This window comes from Lethenteron reissneri, chromosome 2, assembly GCF_015708825.2.
Source record: "Lethenteron reissneri isolate LAM-NWPU_2019-01 chromosome 2, ASM1570882v1, whole genome shotgun sequence".
Classification (NCBI taxonomy): domain Eukaryota; kingdom Metazoa; phylum Chordata; class Hyperoartia; order Petromyzontiformes; family Petromyzontidae; genus Lethenteron; species Lethenteron reissneri.
The window spans coordinates 6,976,421-6,996,739 of NC_083780.1; the positions used below are offsets into that span (position 1 = coordinate 6,976,421).

Genomic DNA, 20,319 nt, shown 5'->3' on the forward strand with positions numbered 1-20,319 from the left:
GCGCGTAGACTGTCGGCGCAAGTGCTGTCGGCGAGAACCTATTAAAGTCGGCGCCATGCACGAGGGGGTGGCATGTCCCCAACACTACGCCCAGGCCTCCTTTGTCTCCCCATTGCGGATGCTCACTCACCGCACCGCCGTGCCCATCAAAGGCCTCGGTTGACCAAGCGGGAGGCTTGGAACGGGTTCGAGTACAAGGTTTGGAAATCGTAACTCGGCACGTGCGTATGCACACGCTTGCCGCTACCCTTCCGGTCTTGACTGTGAATCACAACATCGTCTCGCGTTACCGCCACTTTGGGCCTATGCCCTTGCCAATATTGAGAGCTTGCCAAAAAGTGACTTGGGGCATTCTCATGCCGGCGATCAATCGGTGCCCGTCAAGTTAGCAGCTTTTTTTCTTCACATCCCTTGAAATCGTTCAACTAAAACCACAGCCACGGGCGTGACCTCGGTGACAGAAGCTCGCTTGTAGGTAATTTCAAATCCCTGAGGCAGCACTACTAAGATTTTAGGTTTTAGAACCCGGGCCGATGTCCCGTTGTCCTGCCGGGTTGGCAAATGTAATGGGTTGATGGTTTCTTCGAGCTCTGGGTACATTTAGTCTTTTGACATCGGGGGGGGGGGGGGGGGGGAAGAAAAAAAGTGCTCCTCCCGGCGGGCAGGAGTTCACCTCGTGTTGACACGAGAAGGCCCCGTTGAATGTGGTTCACCACGTTCGTAGCGCAGCGTGCCGTGCTAAGCAGATCTGCCGCCCGTTCGCCACTTCTAGCGATTGTGACCGTTGGTATTTGGGATGCTTCAATGACATTCTTAAGATTCAAAGTGATTTGTCAAACAAAGATGCAGATCCCCCCCTGTGTAGCCTTGACAGACCGTAGGGGCGAATGCTGTTAGTGAGCACCTATGAAGGCTGGCACGGCACATGAGGGGGTCGGTGGCCAGCATCATGCCCGACCGCCTTTGTCTCCCTAGTGACGATGTTTGTATATCACATCAGGTACTCGGGGAGTCTCAGGAACCGGCTCAGATAATCGTCACATTGTTGTTGGCCGTGAGCGGGAATCGAAGTCGTGTTGCCGGGTTCGTAGCGCTAACTGCAACGCCACTGCTCTAACACACGCGCGCGCACAAACCGCGTGCCCCTATCCAGCAACTTTGAGCCACCAAAATCCGCCCACCCAAGCGTACCGAGGGCAAATCTGCGTTCAATGGGCGACAGGGCGTTCAGTAGTCGGCCGCCTCGTTTGTGGAATGTCTTGCCCCGGTCCGAAAGGGACGTTCCGTTGGCCGAGGTTTTTTAGGATGACTCAGAAAACCACGTTTATTTTCTCTTGCGTATCACCGTCTGTGTAAGGGGGGGGGGGGTTGTTTTCGTCTTGGTTTTAACTTTAAGGGTTTTTACTGACTGGGAGTGTGTTGGAAAGTGGTGTGTGGCCTTGTATGGATGGCACTATGTACAACGGAGGTTTACTTGCTTACTAACAGACCTTTACATCTACCTAATATTATTTTAATAATTTTTTAGTATGCTTAAGGTGACTTTAAAATACAGGATATGAAAACAAAAATGTGAATTTGTCCTCTGCACAAAATTATACTCCTCCACTCAATTGTAATAATAATAATTATTGGAGTAGATAAAGCGACCTCAAGCAATCGTTCTCAGGGCGATTGTGACAATACGTTTGACCAATTGGTTGTATTTAAATCACGTGCAGTGCAAGTTCGGAGTGTTTACAAGGTTGCGCCGAGAATGATGAAATCTTGCAGGAAGGAATCAGATTAGTTTTGACGAAAATGCGTGCAGGTTTTTCGAGCGGTTATTGTTATCTCTTTGGACAACAGTTCTATTCAGAAGAATAGGGTCGGGTGACTGAGATGGAATGCACCTTCTAGAAGGGTCTAACGTGTGTGTTACGCCTATGGCCAATGCACAGCGAGTGTTCCCCGTCTCGTCACATCTCAGAAGCTAAGCAGCTTTGAGCCTGGATAGTGCTTGGATGGGTGTCTGCTACGTAGGCTTCGGCAAGGTAAGGTAAAAGTGTAAAAACAACGAGCCTACCTTTACCCTACCTTTTACCTTACCACAATACAATCACTCTACCCTACCTTTTACCCTTTAGCAGGTAAGGTAAAAGGTAAAAATCAACGAGCCTACCTTTTACCCTACCCTTTACCCTTACCCCTTGGCATGTCAACACCTTTACCCTTTTACCCGGTAAAAAGGGTACAATTACCTTACCTTGCCGAGGCCTACTGCTACGCACAAACAAGTTGTGTTGCAGGGCTTGCAGGGGCTATCTGGTGATCAGCAGAGCGCAGTGCAGGGAACATCCATTGCTGCGCTGTATGTTTATACTTACAGGCACAGGCTGTTCTCCGATAACGCGTGTTATTGTTGTTTTCATGACGCGAATCGTATAGAACGGGATAATGAATGTTTTAGGGAGCACATTTTTTATTACGCGGAAAGAGAATTGGATATAACGCGATCGAGCGAACGGAGCTACGTCGCGCGAGGGGGGATTGGTTGAGAACGGCTGCCTCGGCGTAGCGTCATCGCACACGGCATTGGGATGCTGCTGGATGCTTCTAGATGCTACCCACGCGCCTCAGTTGTTGTTCGGCCTGCGTACGCATTTCGCGTGTTATGGCGGACTGTGCTTTACCCTATAATATATATTATTGATTATCGTAACGCGATTTTTCCATAACGCGGCGTTCTTCAGGGACGCAACTACCGCCGCGTTATGGGAATAACACACTGCGTATATCCCGCCCACAACCCCCCCTTCTTTTGCCAACCCGCACTGACAAACTTGGTGAAGTATGGTCGCAATAACCCGCGTATGGCATGCACTGGGCTTGGGGATGCCGCTCGCCCAGTCGTGGATTGACAGCCTGGGCTCTAACGTGCACGGCCATTGTTTCACTCGCAACTTCCGTATCCGTGTGGCACGCCGCGGAACAAGGGAGCCGAGTCACATTTTTGTCGACAAGACAGAGTCTGACAGACATGTTCTTCTCCTGAGGACGGCTGCTTGCGTTGTGGCCGAAACGTCGTGAGAATTATTTTGTTATGTTTTATTTTTATTATTTTATTTCTTTCCTTCTCCGTGACTTTACCGAAAGAACCAAGAAGATGAATCCCTGCAGTCACGAAAGTTTTAAATCGAAATATAGGAGTCCCTGTACGAGTTATTTGAAATTGTACATTTCCTCAGTGAGGATGTTATTATTTATCCTTTCCGCGGGCCCCCCCCCCCCCCCCCCAGTCGTAGCCTCGCAAGACCACCAGGCGTTTGCGGAACCAAGGTTGGGAACCTTTGATGTACTTTTATAAAATATTAAAACAAGGACCACTCTGTTTTTGCAGTGATTTGTAACGGAGCCGATAGGATACATATTACAACGGCTGGAAATATCGTGTCCTTTCGTCTCGGCATGTATTCACAAGGACTCCAAAACCCTAAGGCCAGCCTCCGTACGAAACTCCGCACACGGATTGTTTGAAGCTCAGAGTTGTGCAAGTATTTGTTGGGGGGGGGGGAGAATGGGCAACAACTTATTTTTACAAAAAGTTTTTTATTTTCAAAATAATGATTGGCATTTATTTGTAAGGCGCCATCCGCTAATGTCTCAAGGCGCCTTGTTAAGATAAGGAAAGGGGTCAAGAGAGACGAAGCTAAATAAAATAAACTGACTTAAGAACACATCGGTTTTAATTCGTAGGCTTTCGTGAACCAATATTATCCACGAGAGGTTTTTGTTGGGTTAGATCACCCGATCGCCCGATATAACCCAACAAAAAACTTCTACTACGGTTAAGAAAGATGTGGTTTTAAGACGAGACATGTAAGTGTCCGAATTCATATTCTTAGGTTTTTTCGGTAAAGTCACGTAGGTAAAATTTTTTTATTAATAAAAGTAAAATAAAATAAAAATCACGACGTCACTTGATACAGCTGTCGGGCTGTGATGGTTCCACCTGAAGACGAAAGCTTGTGTTGCCTCCGAAACGTCGTGATTTTTATTTTATTCTACTTTTATTAATTTAAATTTCTTACCTACGTGACTTTACCGAAAAAACCAAGAATATGAATCCTTGCAGTCACGAAAGCTTCAAATCTAGAATTAGTGTCCGAATTATCGGATGAACGGATTTCCAACGGTAGCGAAATTCCACAAACGGTGGCGCGGACACGGCTAGTGGCCTCACGCCCCCAGGAATGCAGCCGGGATGGAGGCACGCACAGAAGGCCAGAGTCTGCAGATCTTAACGACCTTTGAGAGGGGTTGGTACGGATTAATTGACTCGCGAATGTTTTCAAAAGTAACATTTTGTTGTTAATCAGGACTGTTGGGACACGTATCTGTGGGTGTAAATTTAGCACGTAGGCTTTCGCGAACAATATCCATAACAGAGGTTTTTTTGGGGGGGGGTTAGATCGCGTAAATATAAATGTGTCAAATTTCGATTTAAAGCTTTCGTGACTGCAGGGATTCATCTTCTTGGTTCTTTCGGTAAAGTCACGTAGAAGAGAAGTAATAATATAATAAAAATAAAACATAATAAAATCAAATAATTCTCAATATAAATGTGTCCTTAAACCCGCCACCACCAAACACAGGCATTTAGTAAGGTTTGTCGCGTTAACATAACATGCCAATTCGTTACTAGTACAGCACACCGGTGTGTTTAGAGAGTAAACCCACAACTTTTAGTTAGTTATGATTACTGGCGAAACGTCTTACTCAAATCGTGGAAATGTTGTGGTTTTACTCTCCAACACGCAACCGGTGTGCTGAAGCAGTAACCACTTGGCACAGTCTGTTTACGTGACACAGCCTTGCTAGTTGGCTGTGTCGGATGGTGGCGGGTTTAACGACACATTTATATATGCACGCGATCTAACCCAAGACAACCTCAGTTATGTGGGTGTTCAGTTAGTCTGCCTGTGTGTATTGTGCTCATTTGCGTTTCTGGGCGCAGATTTCTTTGCGTGGTTAAAAAAATCCCCTAGCAAATGGGAGGCTCCCTTAATAGACTGGCCTGCCGCCTTTTTTTGTTTACCCAGGGACGATTTATGTTTTTGAAAAGTGGCTCGTGCTGAAAGAGCAGACCCATTTGTCGAACATTTCCAAGCCGCAGATCTCACCAGAACGTTTCGTAATGTGGAAAACTTTAACGTTGGAATGGATCATGTTTGAATAAAAATGTCGTAAAAATTGCCGTGCAATCTCTTGCAATAAGATGAGTTTAACTACGCTTTAAATTTGGTCTTCATTGGAACATTTATTTACATAGGCCTATAAGTGCCAGCGAATATACTCTAATGTAAATTGTGTAAATTACACTTAGTTTAGTATTCCCACCACCTCGCACAATTTCACTTTACAATTGCAATTGTACAAGAGAGGCGTTACAATTATAAGCGGGCATTGCCACCATTTTCGACGTGCATTTCAAACGTTTGAAAGGTGCGCGTACTCATTAGCAACGCTTTGCAGCTGAGGTTGAAAAGCGTTGCGGTATTTGCACTACAGCTCTGGCCATCCGTAGCGGGTCATCATGATTCTCATATTGATTATCTCATCTTCTTGGTTCTTTCGGTAAAGTCACGTAGAAAGGAAGTAATACAATGATAAAAATAAAACATAATAAAATAATTCTCACGACGTTTCGGCCACAACGCAAGCAGCCGTCCTCAGGTGAAGACCAGGTCTGTCGGGGAGACAGCGTCTGAATGAAACAGCACACGAGCTTGGAGCGTATATTTAAGCTGGGTTGGAAGGGGGGGAAAGGGCGCTTCGAAATTTTTTTTTATTATGTTTTATTTTTATTATTTTATTACTTCCCTTCTACGTGACTTTACCGAAAGAACCAAGAAGATGAATCCCTGCAGTCACGAAAGCTTTAAATCGAAAAATTGATTATCTCATGTAAATAATCATCGTCACGATCCATGGGCTGATAGCCCGTAGTTGTCCGCTGCACATTTCCACATTTGTTTACACTTTCCTCTCTGTCTTCTAGTGCCAATACGCTCAAATAGTGGTTCACATCTTTCTGGCACCGATCTCTTATCTCGTCGTCATCGTCATCAAGCCATTCTCTTTAACACGCAGAGCCTCACCATTCTGGCGAATTGCCCGATGATGCTGGATGCAATTACCAGCGAAACGTCGTACTCAAAAAAAAATTGTAAATGTTGTGGTTTCACGCTTCAACACACCGGTGGGCTAAAGCAGTGAACTATTTGTCTTTTGTCAACGTGACACTTTTTTTACTGATTGGCCGTGTCGGGTGGTGGAGGGTTACAACACATTTATATATAACGCGATCTAAACGTTGATTATGAAGCCATTCTCTGTTAGGTCTTCCGCTCTTTCCAATTCCTTCCTTTTATTTCTGAACAACAAGAACAACAACACTTTTTATTTTCCTGTTGTTGTTCATCCTACATTTAGTCCCAGTTTTCCTTCGTCAGCACTGCCTGCATCATCAGGTCTTCTTCTATGTGCAACATTTTAAAATAATAGGTCGGTATAAAGTTCTGTTGCTATCAGGAAGTCAACCCAATTGGTTATTGGCCGTTGTTCGGGTTAAGCAAAGTCCACTATCATTGCTTTTAACGCCTTGGCTGCAAAGCGCAATGTTTATATTTTAACTGGATCGGAGTGGTAACCGCATCAATCTTTTTTTGGGCGGATTTTCGTTGGGTTTTGGTCAACTCTGCTTGGCCATATAAGAGGCTTACCCTGGAGCAAACAGGTAAAAATTGATGGCGTGATTATACAACGTGTCTCGCGGCGTCACACTCCACGAAGGCCTCAACCGTATTTGACCTTGACAATCGAAACTTTATTCCACGTGACGTAATCACGTTTGCAATTAACTTGTTATCTTTAAACATACATGCAGTTGAGGCCTAGTGGCCCCCTCGGGCCAGGCCTGCCTCACCTGGTTTCCCTGCCTGGATCCCCGTGCCTTTGCAAGCAAGGGAATCCCGGGAGAAGCCTGGGTGTGGGCCCACGTCACTGATTGTCATCATCAGCCAGGGTCTGTCTCCGCTGTTGGAAGGAGATCTATAAAAACTGATTTGTTCTTGTTGCCCGATCCACCGCGTGTTCCTCTCTCTCTGGCCGTGTAATTCCTTGCATGCATCTCGCCGTGCTTGTTATCACCTCCGTCATGCTCGATCCACGGCTACCTGAAGATCAAAATGATGTCGTTAAACCCTCGTACGTTCTACAATGCATGTGCTCCGCTTTCCATATCTCGGTGCAATTCAAATTGTTCATCTCTCCATGCCTCTTTGAACAGTCTCCGTTATCTGCGCGCTTGCCGTTCTACTTCCTCGATGTCCATGTTTCTGATCCATGTCATTGCAGGTAATATTCATTCATGAGTGAACTAAAACACACGTGAGTGTTGGATGTACTCAGAAAAACTAACGTTTCATCCTTGCTGGGATTGTAATGGACATTCAGTTATGTACACGAGTCAAACCATTGACTGGTTCCATGATTAAAACTGTATATAATCAGGTTTAACTTACACCAAAAATGTATGATTAGTATTTTGAATGTGAGGTTGCCCAATGTTTGAAACTGGCCTCATCATTATTAAAGATTTCACATCCTTCACAATCGTACACGCTCATTCGTGCCTCTGCCAAACATTGAACGCACAGCTGCTGCAGAAATCTCACGGAACCAAACAGCCATAACCTGGCATTCGAACGACGACGGCAAATTTATAAACTCGACCCCCAAGCAGTTTGCGATTTGTAGCAAAAAAAAACCCGTTACGGTGTTGCTTCCCCGCCCGCCCGCCCGCTCGCCGGTGCGAAGAAAGACAACATTGTTGGGCGCCTTGCGGCACAGTACCCGCGTAGGTGCGAGCGCGCCGATGCGTTCTTGCGGTGCTCGCTAAAAGGCACAGGTCTTGGCAGCCCGCGGGCTCGCACAAAGCCTCGGGGCTGTGGGAGGCTTTGGCCTGCGATTGCAACGGTCTGATGCGCCTCAATGGCAGTGTGACGTTGTGCGCGCCGCCGCTCTGCTGACCGGGGGGGGGGGGTGCTGGCCCCGGTAGCTCGGGGAAGTGCACCGGTGCAGACGCAGCCGTGAGGCCCTCTGGGTGGATCTTTGTGTCCTCGTGAGCCGCGCGCGCGTTTGTGTGTCGGTGTGTGTTGTTCGGCCGGATCGAGGGGGCTAAACGGGCGTGGCACGGGCTAGAGAAGAGATGGAGTGATGTGGTACAGAAGGACGTGGAGCTGAGTGGACTTGCCGATGACTGGTACCAGCAGTGTCAAGATCGGCCTCTGTGGAGGAGGCTCGTGAAGGACGCTACTGGGCAGTTGGAGGCAGTCGCCCTTTAACAACAACGGAGGGCGGAGGAGCGACGCTCACAACAATGAGCGGAGCGCCGGGTGGCTAAGGCACAGCAAGTTGGCACAGTAGGGGGCACAGGTGGTGCATCGGCCAGTCATCTCAGTCGGTCAACCCATGGCACCACCTGGGTCTGCCCTGTGACCTGCCAACGGGCGTTCGACACTTCACGTGGCCTCAACGTGCACATAGCCTGGCACAAGCGCCGTGGTGACGTCACTGACACTTGGTAGCGAATGGCGGCGGTGGTTGTTGTTGTGTGTGTGCGTGGTGGGGAGCAGTATTGTCGCGGTTAGCGCTACACTGTGCTACGAACTCGGTGACCCAAGTTCGATTCCCGCTCACGGCCAACACCAGTGATGATTATCTGAAGCGGTGCTGGACCTCCCTGAGGTTGACTAGGCCTCAAATGAGTACCTGGTGCAGTGTGTGGTAAACATCGCCACTGTGGAGACACAGGCGGTCGGGCGTGGTGCTGGTCACCCACCCCCTCGTGTGCTGTGCCGGCCTTCATAGGTGCTACTCGCTAACAGCACTTGCCCCAACAGTCTGTCAAGGCTATACGGGGGATCTTTGTCTTTGGTTGCCGAGGTATGTCTTTAAATGTGGGACACTTTGGAATCTCCCGACCCCTCGCTCCTTGATTTTGATGAATTGTCACAGGCCGGGGTTGTGATTGGATTTTAAATTTTTTTAGATTAGTAATGGGACGAATCCATCCTGGGTCACGTTCATTCAAACCTGAATTTCAGCTGAATCTGACGGGAGTCTGAATCTTTATTTGCTTGAGTTTAGAAAAGCACAAAAATGAAATCAAATTACGAATGTTGCAATGTGCTAAGAACTCTACCAGCAAATTACTAGGCACTCCAACTGCAGCTGCATGAACCCAGCGCGTTGCATGTGACGGATACAATATGCCCCGTAATGTTCAAGTGTGCGAATGGAACCTATACTTCAGTGTATTTGATGTACATAATAAAGGATTTAAGTTTTCGTGACTGCAAGGATCCATACTCTTTGGTGCTTTCGGTAAAGTCACGTAAGTGAAAAAATATATAAAATAAAATCGAAACGTCGTGATTAAATTTATTTATTTCTATTTTTTTATTTCATTTGTTTTTTCACCTACGTGACTTTACCGAAAGAACCAAAGAGTATGTACATAATAAGCTGCATGAGTGCTCGGAAGCATTTAAAGTGTAAATTTAAACACGGTATCCATGTATTGATACATCCCCTGCTGTGATGTGGTGGGAGCTGTTGCCGGATGTAGCCATGGCGTGCGCTGCACCATCAGCACCACGCTCCTCGCAAATTCGCTTCCGGATTCGCGTGCACAAATTTGAGTTTTGTTGAAAACCCGAAATCGAATCCGTGTTCGGAGGGGAGTTGGGGGCTGGTGGCGTGGCGGCATCCTTTGCCGTATTGTATGTTGATTACCCTATCGATCCAACCGATAATGGATATCCGTTGTAATTTATATGCATACATGAACCCCCGCCACCCCCCCCACATTTATCCCCCGTCTATTTAAGACCGAAACAGAAGGAGGATTTCTTCACAACTCTCCGCCTCATGATGCCGGTTGTTGTAATTTTTGGCGAAATGGCACGGTTATAGAATTGTCGATGTTGTTGTGGGTTTACTGTCCAACACACCGGTGTGCTGAACTAGGAAAGAAATTGCACGTTTTGTTGACGTGGCAAAACCGGGTGGTGGCGGGTTTCACGACACATTTACGCGACCTAACCCAAAACACCCGGATAATTTTATTCGCGAAAACATACGCGTGAAATCCCGTTGCCTGTGCGCACAACAGCTTGGCCGCTTCTCCTCTTCGCCAACCGGCGGGACATCCGCGTGGTGGACGCGGCGGCGTCGTCGCCGCGGGGTGCCGGGCGAACGGCTCGGGCCAACGTCTCCGTGGTGCTGGCCGGCCTGGAGGACGCGGCAGCGCTGGACTACGTCTACGACGAGGGCACCGTCTACTGGAGCGACGTCAGCGACGAGGCCATCAAGCGCGCGCAGCTCAACCGCTCGCTCGTGGTACCGCACGCACGGGACACGCCCCTCGCGGGGGGCACGCGCAGGACACGCACGGGACGCACGCATGGGACACGCACGAGACACGCACGCATGGGACACGCATGGGACACGCACGAGACACGCATGGGACACGCATGGGACACGCACGAGACACGCATGGGACACGCACGCATGGGACACGCATGGGACACGCACGAGACACGCATGGGACACGCACGCATGGGACACGCATGGGACACGCACGAGACACGCATGGGACACGCACGCATGGGACACGCATGGGACACGCACGAGACACGCATGGGACATGCACGAGACACGCATGGGACATGCACGAGACACGCATGAGACACGCATGGGACACGCACGCATGGGACACGCATGGGACACGCATGGGACACGCACGAGACACGCATGGGACACGCATGGGACACGCACGAGACACGCACGCACGGGACACGCACGAGACACGCACGGGACACGCACGGGACACGCACGGGACACGCACGGGACACGCACGGGACATGCACGGGACACGCACGCACGAGACACGCATGGGACACGCACGCATGGGACACGCATGGGACACGCACGGGGCACGGGGCACGCACGGGACACGCACGAGACACGTACGCACGGGACACGCACGCACGGGACACGCACGGGACATGCACGCACGGGACACACTTGCTCGGACACGGTTGGGACACGGGCGGGACACGGGTGGGACACGCGTGCGCGCAAGTTGACCGATGTTTACCGCCGACATTGTACGGCGCGTCTTGTCTCGCCGCACAAAGTGCATTTAGTTGTCGCCAGTCGGTTTTCATTCATTGAGGTTATTTGATTTGTTACACGGATGATCCCGTTTAGCCATTTTCCTGGCTATTTTGCAAGGGAGAAGATAAACAAAGGACAAAAACACAAATATTTCAGAGATTGAGTACAACCAACAAATAGAGGAGCAGTGTGTAACATCGTTATCATCATCATCATCATTATTTGTGTTTCACCACAATGTATTTGTATGCACCTGCATCAATCCTTCTCTCACCAGGGGAGTTGTCGAACGGCAGATGCGCATAACGAGAACGCTCAATATGCACGAGCAGAGCTTGCCGCAGTGTCACAGTTGTGCACGTGCGGCATGTGGTGCCAACCATCGCGGCCACGCATTCCTGCAATTAAACACTTAGGAGCTTTCTTCTTGGTTCTTTCGGTAAAGTCACGTAGAATGGAAATAATAAAATAATAAAAATAAAACATAATAAAATAATTCTCACGACGTTTTCGGCCACAACGCAAGCAGCCGTCCTCAGGTGGAGAACAGGTCTGTCGAGAAGACAGAGTTTGAATGACGCTTTGTCTCTGTCTTCTCGACAGACCTGTTCTCCACCTGATGACGGCTGCTTGCGTTGTGGCCGAAATGTCGTGAGAATTATTTTATTATGTTTTATTTTATTATTTCCATTCTACGTGACTTTACCGAAAGAACCAAGAAGATGAATCCCTGCAGTCACGAAAGCTTTAAATCGGAGCGTTCTCCTTCCGATATTAGGAAGCTACTGGAGCTACACACTTTTAAATCATCCGGAGTGAAAACTCGTTTCTTTAGAACTGCGTGTTGTTGTGTTTAGTTTGTTCTACCGCCACGCCTCTGATCAACACATTTGGCTTCGTACGGTGCGAAAGATGTTCTACATATCGACTTAAAGCTTTCGTGACTGCTTGGATTTATCTTCTTGGTTCTTTCGGTAAAGTCATGTAGAAGGGAAATAATAAAATAAAACATAATAAAATACAATTCTCACGACGTTTCGGCCACAACGCAAGCAGCCGTCCTCAGGTGAAGAACAGGTCTGTCATTCAGACGCTGTCTTTCCAACAGACCTATTCTTCACCTGAGGACATCTGCTTGCGTTGTGGCCGAAACGTCGTGAGAATTGTATTTTATTAAGTTTTATTTTATTATTTCCCTTCTACGTGACTTTACTGAAAGAACCAAGAAGATGTTCTACGTACATACGTAGGTGCACGTATATGTACAGCATGTCACGCCACCAATTTATACGTGGTGTTTGTGCATATGGAATTGCAATAGTGGCAACACAATGCGTTTACATTTCAATTCCGCTACCCAAGTGTACACTTAAGAAATGTGTAAATTGATTTACGGTTGCACACGCACATGCATGCCATTCATCACAACTGTCCGGTTAACTTAGACCGCCCTAACATAACAACAACGGCCGGCACGACGTGACGGTGATGTCACCGTAGCCCACGTGCCAGGCTGGGTGCGCTTTTGAGAGCTCGCGCGAGCAAATCTACGGGACAAGGCCGGCCGTTGTGTGGGTACAATCGACTCGCGCGACTGGCACATGCATCACCTGCGCCCAGCCCACTACGCCGAAACAGGAGCGCACAGAGTTCGTCTCATTCATTAACGGGGTGGGGGGGGGCGCGCGTGTGAACGGACTCTTGACAACCGCTCACTTCACAGTTGCCCGCAGAGGCCCGGCTCCTCTCTCTCATCGCATGCCCCGCGCCAGCAGAGACGACAACAGAACCAAGCGTCATTGGCGCCCCCCCCCTCCTCCTCCTTCCCCGCCCCCCCTTGCTCGACCGGTTTTGAAGACGTCAGGCCGTGGCGCTCAGACAGCGCCTCCTCCGCCGCCCTTCTCCACTGCTCTCCGTGCCGCCCGTGTTGAACTGGTCCATGCAGAACGGTCCTCTGTGGGGGCGGGCAGGCGGGGGGGGGCTGTGGGGGGCGTTGCGTCGGTGGGGGCGGTGGCGCGCGTGACGTACCCGCGGTGCGGGCACGTTTCGCGTTACAACTGCTCAATTCATTCATTCCCAGTTTCCCGTGACAAAGAGTTTCGCCTTGATTCCTCTTCGAGGGGTTTCCTTTCTGCCGTGGCTTAATGACTCAAAATCAAGTTTATTTTAGTTGATAATGTCCTGCTTTGCGCATTCGGTGCGTGTGTGTGTGTGTGCGTTGTCTGTCTGTGTGTGAGCGGTAGCGCGCTGCGCTACGAACCCGGCCACCCGAGTTCGATTCCCGCTCACGGCCAACACCAGTGACGATTATCTGAACCGATCCTGGGCCTCCCCTAGGTCGACTTGGCCACAAATGAGTACCTGGTGCGGTGTAAAAAAGAAAATCGTCACTCGGCGTGGTGTTGGCCACCCACCCCCTCGTGTGCCGTGCCGGCCTTCATAGGTGCTCGCTAACAGCACTTGCCCCTACAGTCTGTTCAGGTTATACGGGGGATCTTTTTCTTTGTGTTTTTGTGTAGATGTCTTGTCCACACTGCATTGTACACTCGGTGTAACAGGATCGGTTTGTATCGGCTGTAATTTTTATATGGACAGGCTGGCTCTGACTGTACTGTGCAAAGGACATTTGCACATCTGTGAAAAAGTGCTTTACAGCTCAACGGATTCCTCCAGTCTAAATACACATTTTGATTCTGAGGTTGGATTATGGTGGCGGTGACGCAGTGGTTAGAGCGTTGCGCTATGAAACCGGTGACCTTGAGTTTGAGTTTTGGCCACGTTTAATACCATTGCCGAGTTATTTCTGAATCGGTTTCCGGACTTGAACCTATTCGCAGGGACCTACATGTGGTAACGTCTGGTCGACAACTACTCCCATGAAACCACAACAAAGCTTGGGGAGGTTTTCAAGCAGCAGTGGATTAACGAGAGATGTATAATACACCATTGGAACCTCATTTGACAGTAGAAAAATATGATAATTGTTTTTTTACTCTTTTATCTGGCAACAAAACTGACACCTTTTTTACAAGGAGTCATGTTTGCATTGACCACAATACCTGCAGTCAGAATGCAAACAAAAAACATAACTCTGATAATGTATGCACTGTGCATATGCACTGTGCATATATTATCAGAGTTGTGTTTTGTAATGTACTGTGCATACATGATCAGAGTTGTGTTTTTTGTTTGCATTCCGACTGCAGGTATTGTGATCAATGCAAACATGACTCCTTGTAAAACATGTGTCAGTTTTGTTGCCAGATAAAAGGGTAAAAAACCAATTATCATGTAAATTACGATCAACATAAAGTGAACTTGTCGATCGATGTCAATTAGACGAAGGTTATTCTTGTCAGCAAGAGAGCATCAAAACATTGATATTGTAACTAAACTAAGAACGCCTTGCGGAAGTACGGAATGTTGTGGAGTTCCCTTTTGCAAGGATATCGAGTAAGGAAATTGTGATGCATGCACAAATTCTAGATTTGAAGCTTTTTCGTGACTGCAAGGATTCATACTCTTAGGTTTTTTCGGTAAAGTCACGTAGGTAAAAAATAATAAAATGAAAATTTATAAAAGTAATAAAAATGATTTATGATTTTATTTAAATTATTTTTTAAATTAAAATTGTATTCATTTTTTACCTACGTGACTTTACCGAAAAAACCTAAGAGTATGCATGCACAAAGTTGGCAAAGCAAATCGCACGTATGCATGGCTTGTATAATGCTTTCCAACCTGCATTTTTTACTCGGAAGAAATTCGTTTTTTTTATGCATTGAAATGCGCATTACCTATCCGTGACACGGATCAGAAATGTGAAAATTCAACAAATAAAATGGAAAGTGTTCAGATTATCACCGAGATGGTGCGCACTTTGGAGTCGCATTGACAACGACGGAAAGAGGAGCGCGTGGATTAAAGAACCGCCCCCTGACTTTCTTTTTCTCCTGACATTTTCTCGTGGGTTGTTATTTGTCCCGGAGCAGGGCGGCTCTCCGACTGTGGTGGTGTCGGGCCTGGTGTCGCCGGATGGTCTGGCGTGCGATTGGCTGGGCCGCAAGCTCTACTGGACCGACTCGGAGATGAACCGCGTCGAGGTTGCCGAGCTTGACGGCTCTCACCGCGCCGTGCTCGTGTGGAGCGAGCTGGACCAGCCCCGTGCCATCGCCCTGCATCCCGTCAAAGGGTACGGACGCGCAGACGAACGTTTGCCTCCGCGCGGCCGTACGCGCACTGGGAGGGGAAAGTTGCTGTTGGCGGGGCTCGCTTCGTATTCGAGGGACTGGTGCGGCCACGTCTGGTTGCCACTACGTCTGGATACGTGATCCTTCTCTCGTTTGAGACCGTCTTGAATGAGGCCAGCGCCATAACACTGGCCAACACACTTTTTCTGGCATAAGGTATTTCAACGGTTTGAAGGTAATTTTGGGGTGCTGATTCCAAAATCTGGCATCAGTTTTTGTCCGTCACATCAGGTTTTTGAGATATCAAATATTGCAGTTTCAATAAAAACTGCAGAAGAAAAATATTAAATAAATGTGGATATCTATATAAAACGATATTATAAACACACTATCTTAAAACTACAGCACCATATTTTAACACTAAAGCAGTCACTGACTCGCAACAACTTGCAATCATAAGTGACAGAGTTAATTTCGGGTAAAATCAATGAAAATGGGGTATGCCTATAGCATAAAATGAGATGTGATAGAGCAAATCTGAGATCAGATTTGGAATCGGCACCCTGAAATTAGTCTAAAACAGCTGCAAAAATCCAGGCCAGAAAAAAATGTTTTGTTTTTGTTGACCAGTGTAATAGGTTTCGGACACCAATCGCTGCTTTGTGTGCGGCTTATTTTTTGCGTACCGAAAAAACCAAAGAATATATCACAGCTCGCTGAATGGCAGTGTTGGCGAGTTGGCCGTCGGGGGTTTAAGCCATCGACTGTTGGGGATTAGATCACGTGGCTGTTGCGTCATGCGCATTCGACTATCGGCCTGCAGTGCGACGTGAACGACGTCACTTCATTTGGAGCTTCGTAAGATACCGGAGTAACTGGAACGCATTAGTTGGGTGACGTGACGATCGTCTTTTACCGTTCTAAAGTTAATCGCATAGAGGCAGCTCCTACTTCCAGGAGGCGGATGCCCAACACGTTACGAGTTGTCACACTTTCCCGATTTTTCATCTCTCGTCGATTGGGATACTACTATGGGGGTGCCCTTCCCGTAGGCCCGCGGTCGAGTGAAAACAACGTTTCCAGCGGCCGATTGGCTCCGCATTGCCGTGGCCTTAGCGATTACACCCCCCTCACTTAACCCAGCCGTGAGCATTGGGCTATCCCAGCACTCGCCCCACTCCACGTAGAATACTTTTCCTTTCAAACACAATCATAGGGAGTCCCAACTGTTGCCTCTAATGCCTGCTGTCATCCTTCACCCAAGTCGTAAGGGTTATTCTACTGACCTTAGCCTGAACCCTACCGCTAACTTATATTCTACCACTGCCTGCGAAGCAAAAGTATTATGAATGTAACCCCCCCCCCCCCCCCCCCCCCTGGGTTACGGGATAGGGTTTGACAGATAGCCAAACAATTTTTTTTCTCGCTCTCTCTCTCTACACACTGTTTCTGGTTGCCGATGGAGTTTTGTTGTTGTAAACATGTTGCACATAATCACTTCTTCTTGTCCGGCAACGGTTACGGGCGCGCGCACACGCTCATCGGAGAGGACCTTGCACCCCCCCCCCCCCGGCTCCTACCGAAGCCGTGGTCCACGCTCGTGCTCGCGTGCCGAGCCGCTGGCGCTGGCAGTCCCATAACGGTGCTCTTGTTTAGCCGTCCCTCCCCGCGGGTCGGTGTGAGAGGGGGATTGGAGGCTGGGTCCGGTGGCTGTGGTGCAGCGTCGGTAGCGGCGGTGTTTGGATTGTGATGGGAATTAGTGGAATGAGATGATGATGTTGTTGACGGGCGTCGTTGTGAATTGTTACGTTTAAATTTCGATTTAAAGCTTTCGTGACTGCAGGGATTCATCTTCTTGGTTCTTGCGGTAAAGTCACGTAGAAGGGAAATAATAAAATAATAATAATAATAAAACATAATAAAATATGTTATGTTTTACTTTTATTATTTCAATTCTACGTGACTTTACCGAAAGAACCAAGAAGATGTTACGTTTAAGTTGTTGGTGGCCGGGGGCGGTGGGGTGCAAGGGCGTGCCCCCGGGCCCCCATTACTCTCCGTTGTATTTTCAGTCGACGCGTTGTATTGGCACATTTGCGATATTTTGTATCCGTCTACACTTTTTTTTTTCCCCTGTTGGGCATTTGTTACGCTAACCTAAATTCGAAAAATTACCCCGAATTTTCGAATTTCCCCAATTTGGTGGAATACGCGGAGCGATCATTGCTCCCCTCCCCCCCTACTGGCAGATCGACGCCCCCCAAGTCGCTCTTGCAAGTGAGATTCATCCTGGTCTCTTGAGTTCTCACCTGGTTAAACAACGGTAACTTAAAATTTAGAACTGTTGTTGTTGTTTCTTTAAGTTGAATCCGAAGTGTAACTAAAACAATCGCAACGTGAAACTTTGAAATCACCTTTGGCGTCAAGGAGTTGACTAGATTGAGATGTTGGATAGGTCTTCGTGCAAGTCACGTGATCGCCGACACATTAACGTGAGATTTCGTTTCGGCGTGGGATGCCAATTGGCGTGGTTAGCGAGTTGCACGCCGACCCCCTCGCAACCCGAGTTGGATTCCTAGTCAAGGCTAGCATCGGTTGCGGGTGATATCCGAAGCGCGCTCCTGGTCTCTCCCCCACGCGTTCATGAACCTGTACGTCCCCAAAAAGATTGGCAAAAAAATCCCTACGACTGACATGGCACGAGAAGGGCCTCCCCCCACAGGCTTCCGGAGTAGCCGAGAGATGTCAGTGAAGGTCAGCTTTGCGAGCCCCATCCGTATGGACCTTCTGTGTCGTATGCCTGCGTTTCCTCCCTGTACTTCCGCATGCAAAATGCCCCTTAAAATGGAATTGATCAAACGCGCACACCAGTGCAGAACCCTCCTGAAATGGGCCCTTGGGATGCAGGCATGCTCTCCTGAATGAATATATCGCTGTTGATTGTCGATTATCCGCCTGCTTCCAACATTCTCTTTGGTTCTTTCGGTAAAGTCACGTCGAAAAATAATAATGGATCGTGACGTTTCGATCGCCACACAAGCGGATGACCTGCAGTCAGGAAATCAAGATTGCTTCTCACATTATCCGGCAGTCCCGGGCCGATCCGGTGAAGTCAATCGGCGAAACCCCTCCAAAGGCTTGTAACTAGTCCTGCGATCGGCACCACGTGCGTAACAAAAACAAAGTAGCTACGCTTGAATTTCGTGTCAAGTAGTATATACAGTACATTATACACTACATTCAACTTAAACAGTGAAAATACTGCACGTATACACATCACTCCATGCAAGAGTCTCCGAGAGTGGAGTGGTGAGTACGGTGCAGTAAATAGTGTGACTTTTTACAGGAGGGTATTTATTTTTGTCTATTTGTATGTTCACGTATGCCAATTTCTAATAATAAACAAATTAAAAACCACAAAAAGAACTCGAAACAATGTCATGCAAAAATGTGCAAAAACTATATTTTTTAAATAATAATGTCGTGGTGATCCGGCGTTTTTGAAAATCTGGCACTCCCTCCAACTCGAAGCCAGTGGATAATTAATCGATGATCTACTGTAAATAATATCATGATTATTCACTATTGGTGTGGACTCGGTACCCTGACTCAACTACCAGTCCCCAAAGCTTCCCAAGCACTTCCGATTTTACGATATTCTCCTTGGCTTAATCATGGTTTTCTGATTAAGCCAAACATTTCCTGTTTCATTCTCCAGGGTATCACCAGTGGGTTGCAGCTGCGCTCGGCTTAGTCCGAAACTTCCATAACGCTTGCGCATTTTATTTTTCCTTTTTTTCCACCAATGGGTGAGTTGCAAGCGAGCCCCCCCCCCCACACTTACAACATAAGTCCCCATTTGCAGCGCGCTAATGCCGGTGCAATCGGCGAGCACCTGTTAAAGCTACCGACACATCACAAACTCATTTCTTTAGGACTGCTTTTTGGTGTTTAGTTTGTTGTCCTTCCCCGCGGCCTCCGTTTCGCACGGCTGAAAGAAGGTCGGCGCACGTACACGTTGTGCCTGGCCACCTTTGTATCACCAGAGTTGCTGCGAGCAACAGGAACCTTCTTCTTGGTTCTTTCGGTAAAGTCACGTAGAAGGGAAAAAATAAAATAATAATAATTAAAATAACTAAATAATTCTCGCTGGTGGGAATGATTATTATGTTATTATTTCCCTTCTACGTGACTTTACCGAAATAACCAAGAAGATGAATCCCTGCAGTCACGAAAGCTTTAAATCGAAATTCAACAGGAACCTATATTTTAGACCCAAGTTGACGCAAGGAAGGCTCGTGCCGGACGCAGACAGAATGTTGCCGTCAGTGCCGATGACAAGCGAGTGAATGCAAGTCGCTGGGATTTTACTGCAGTGGATTAGCCATCATTACTCTCTTCCCCTGCGTTTCTCCGCATCCCCCCACCACCCCGTTCCCAAACAAAGACAAAGATCCCCCGTATAGCCTGAAGAAACTTTTGGGGCAAGTGCTGTTAGCGAGCACCTTTGTAGGCTGGTAGGGTACACGAGGGGGGGGTGGGTGGACAAAGCCACGCCCGGCCGCCTTTGTCTCCCGAGTGGCGATGTTGACACACCGCACCAGGTACTCGTTTAAGGCCGAGTCGACCTAGGAGAAGCCCAAGACCTGTAAAAAATATCGTCGCTTGTATTGGCCGTGAGCGGGATTTGAACTCGGGTCGCGACACTACCGCTCCCCAGCAAACACAGGTGCACGCACACGCACACCGACTTGCACAGACTAATCAATCACCGCTTACACGTAGACACCCAACAATTCCAGAGACCCACGCGGACAAACACACGACGACATTAACTGATTTGGTTTATATTATCCAGCTGCAAACAAAAACCAGAGAAGGATTTGGCACGCGCGAACAACAA

General features: G+C 48.1%; 1 protein-coding gene across 2 annotated transcripts in view; it reads left to right on the forward strand.

The window, feature by feature from the left end:
* LOC133342014 (low-density lipoprotein receptor-related protein 6-like) overlaps positions 1-20,319 on the forward strand; it is a 90,722-nt gene that overhangs the window by 20,974 nt on the left and 49,429 nt on the right. The window contains exons 1-3 of one of the 2 annotated variants that reach the window (XM_061550893.1): positions 4,240-4,302; positions 10,220-10,446; positions 15,219-15,418. In XM_061550893.1, the coding sequence (XP_061406877.1) occupies positions 15,315-15,418 (104 nt within the window). In that variant the 5' untranslated portion in view covers positions 4,240-4,302; positions 10,220-10,446; positions 15,219-15,314. Of the gene's footprint in view, positions 1-4,239; positions 4,303-10,219; positions 10,447-15,218; positions 15,419-20,319 lie in introns of those variants that run through there. The other variant, XM_061550884.1, reaches the window with a different exon arrangement.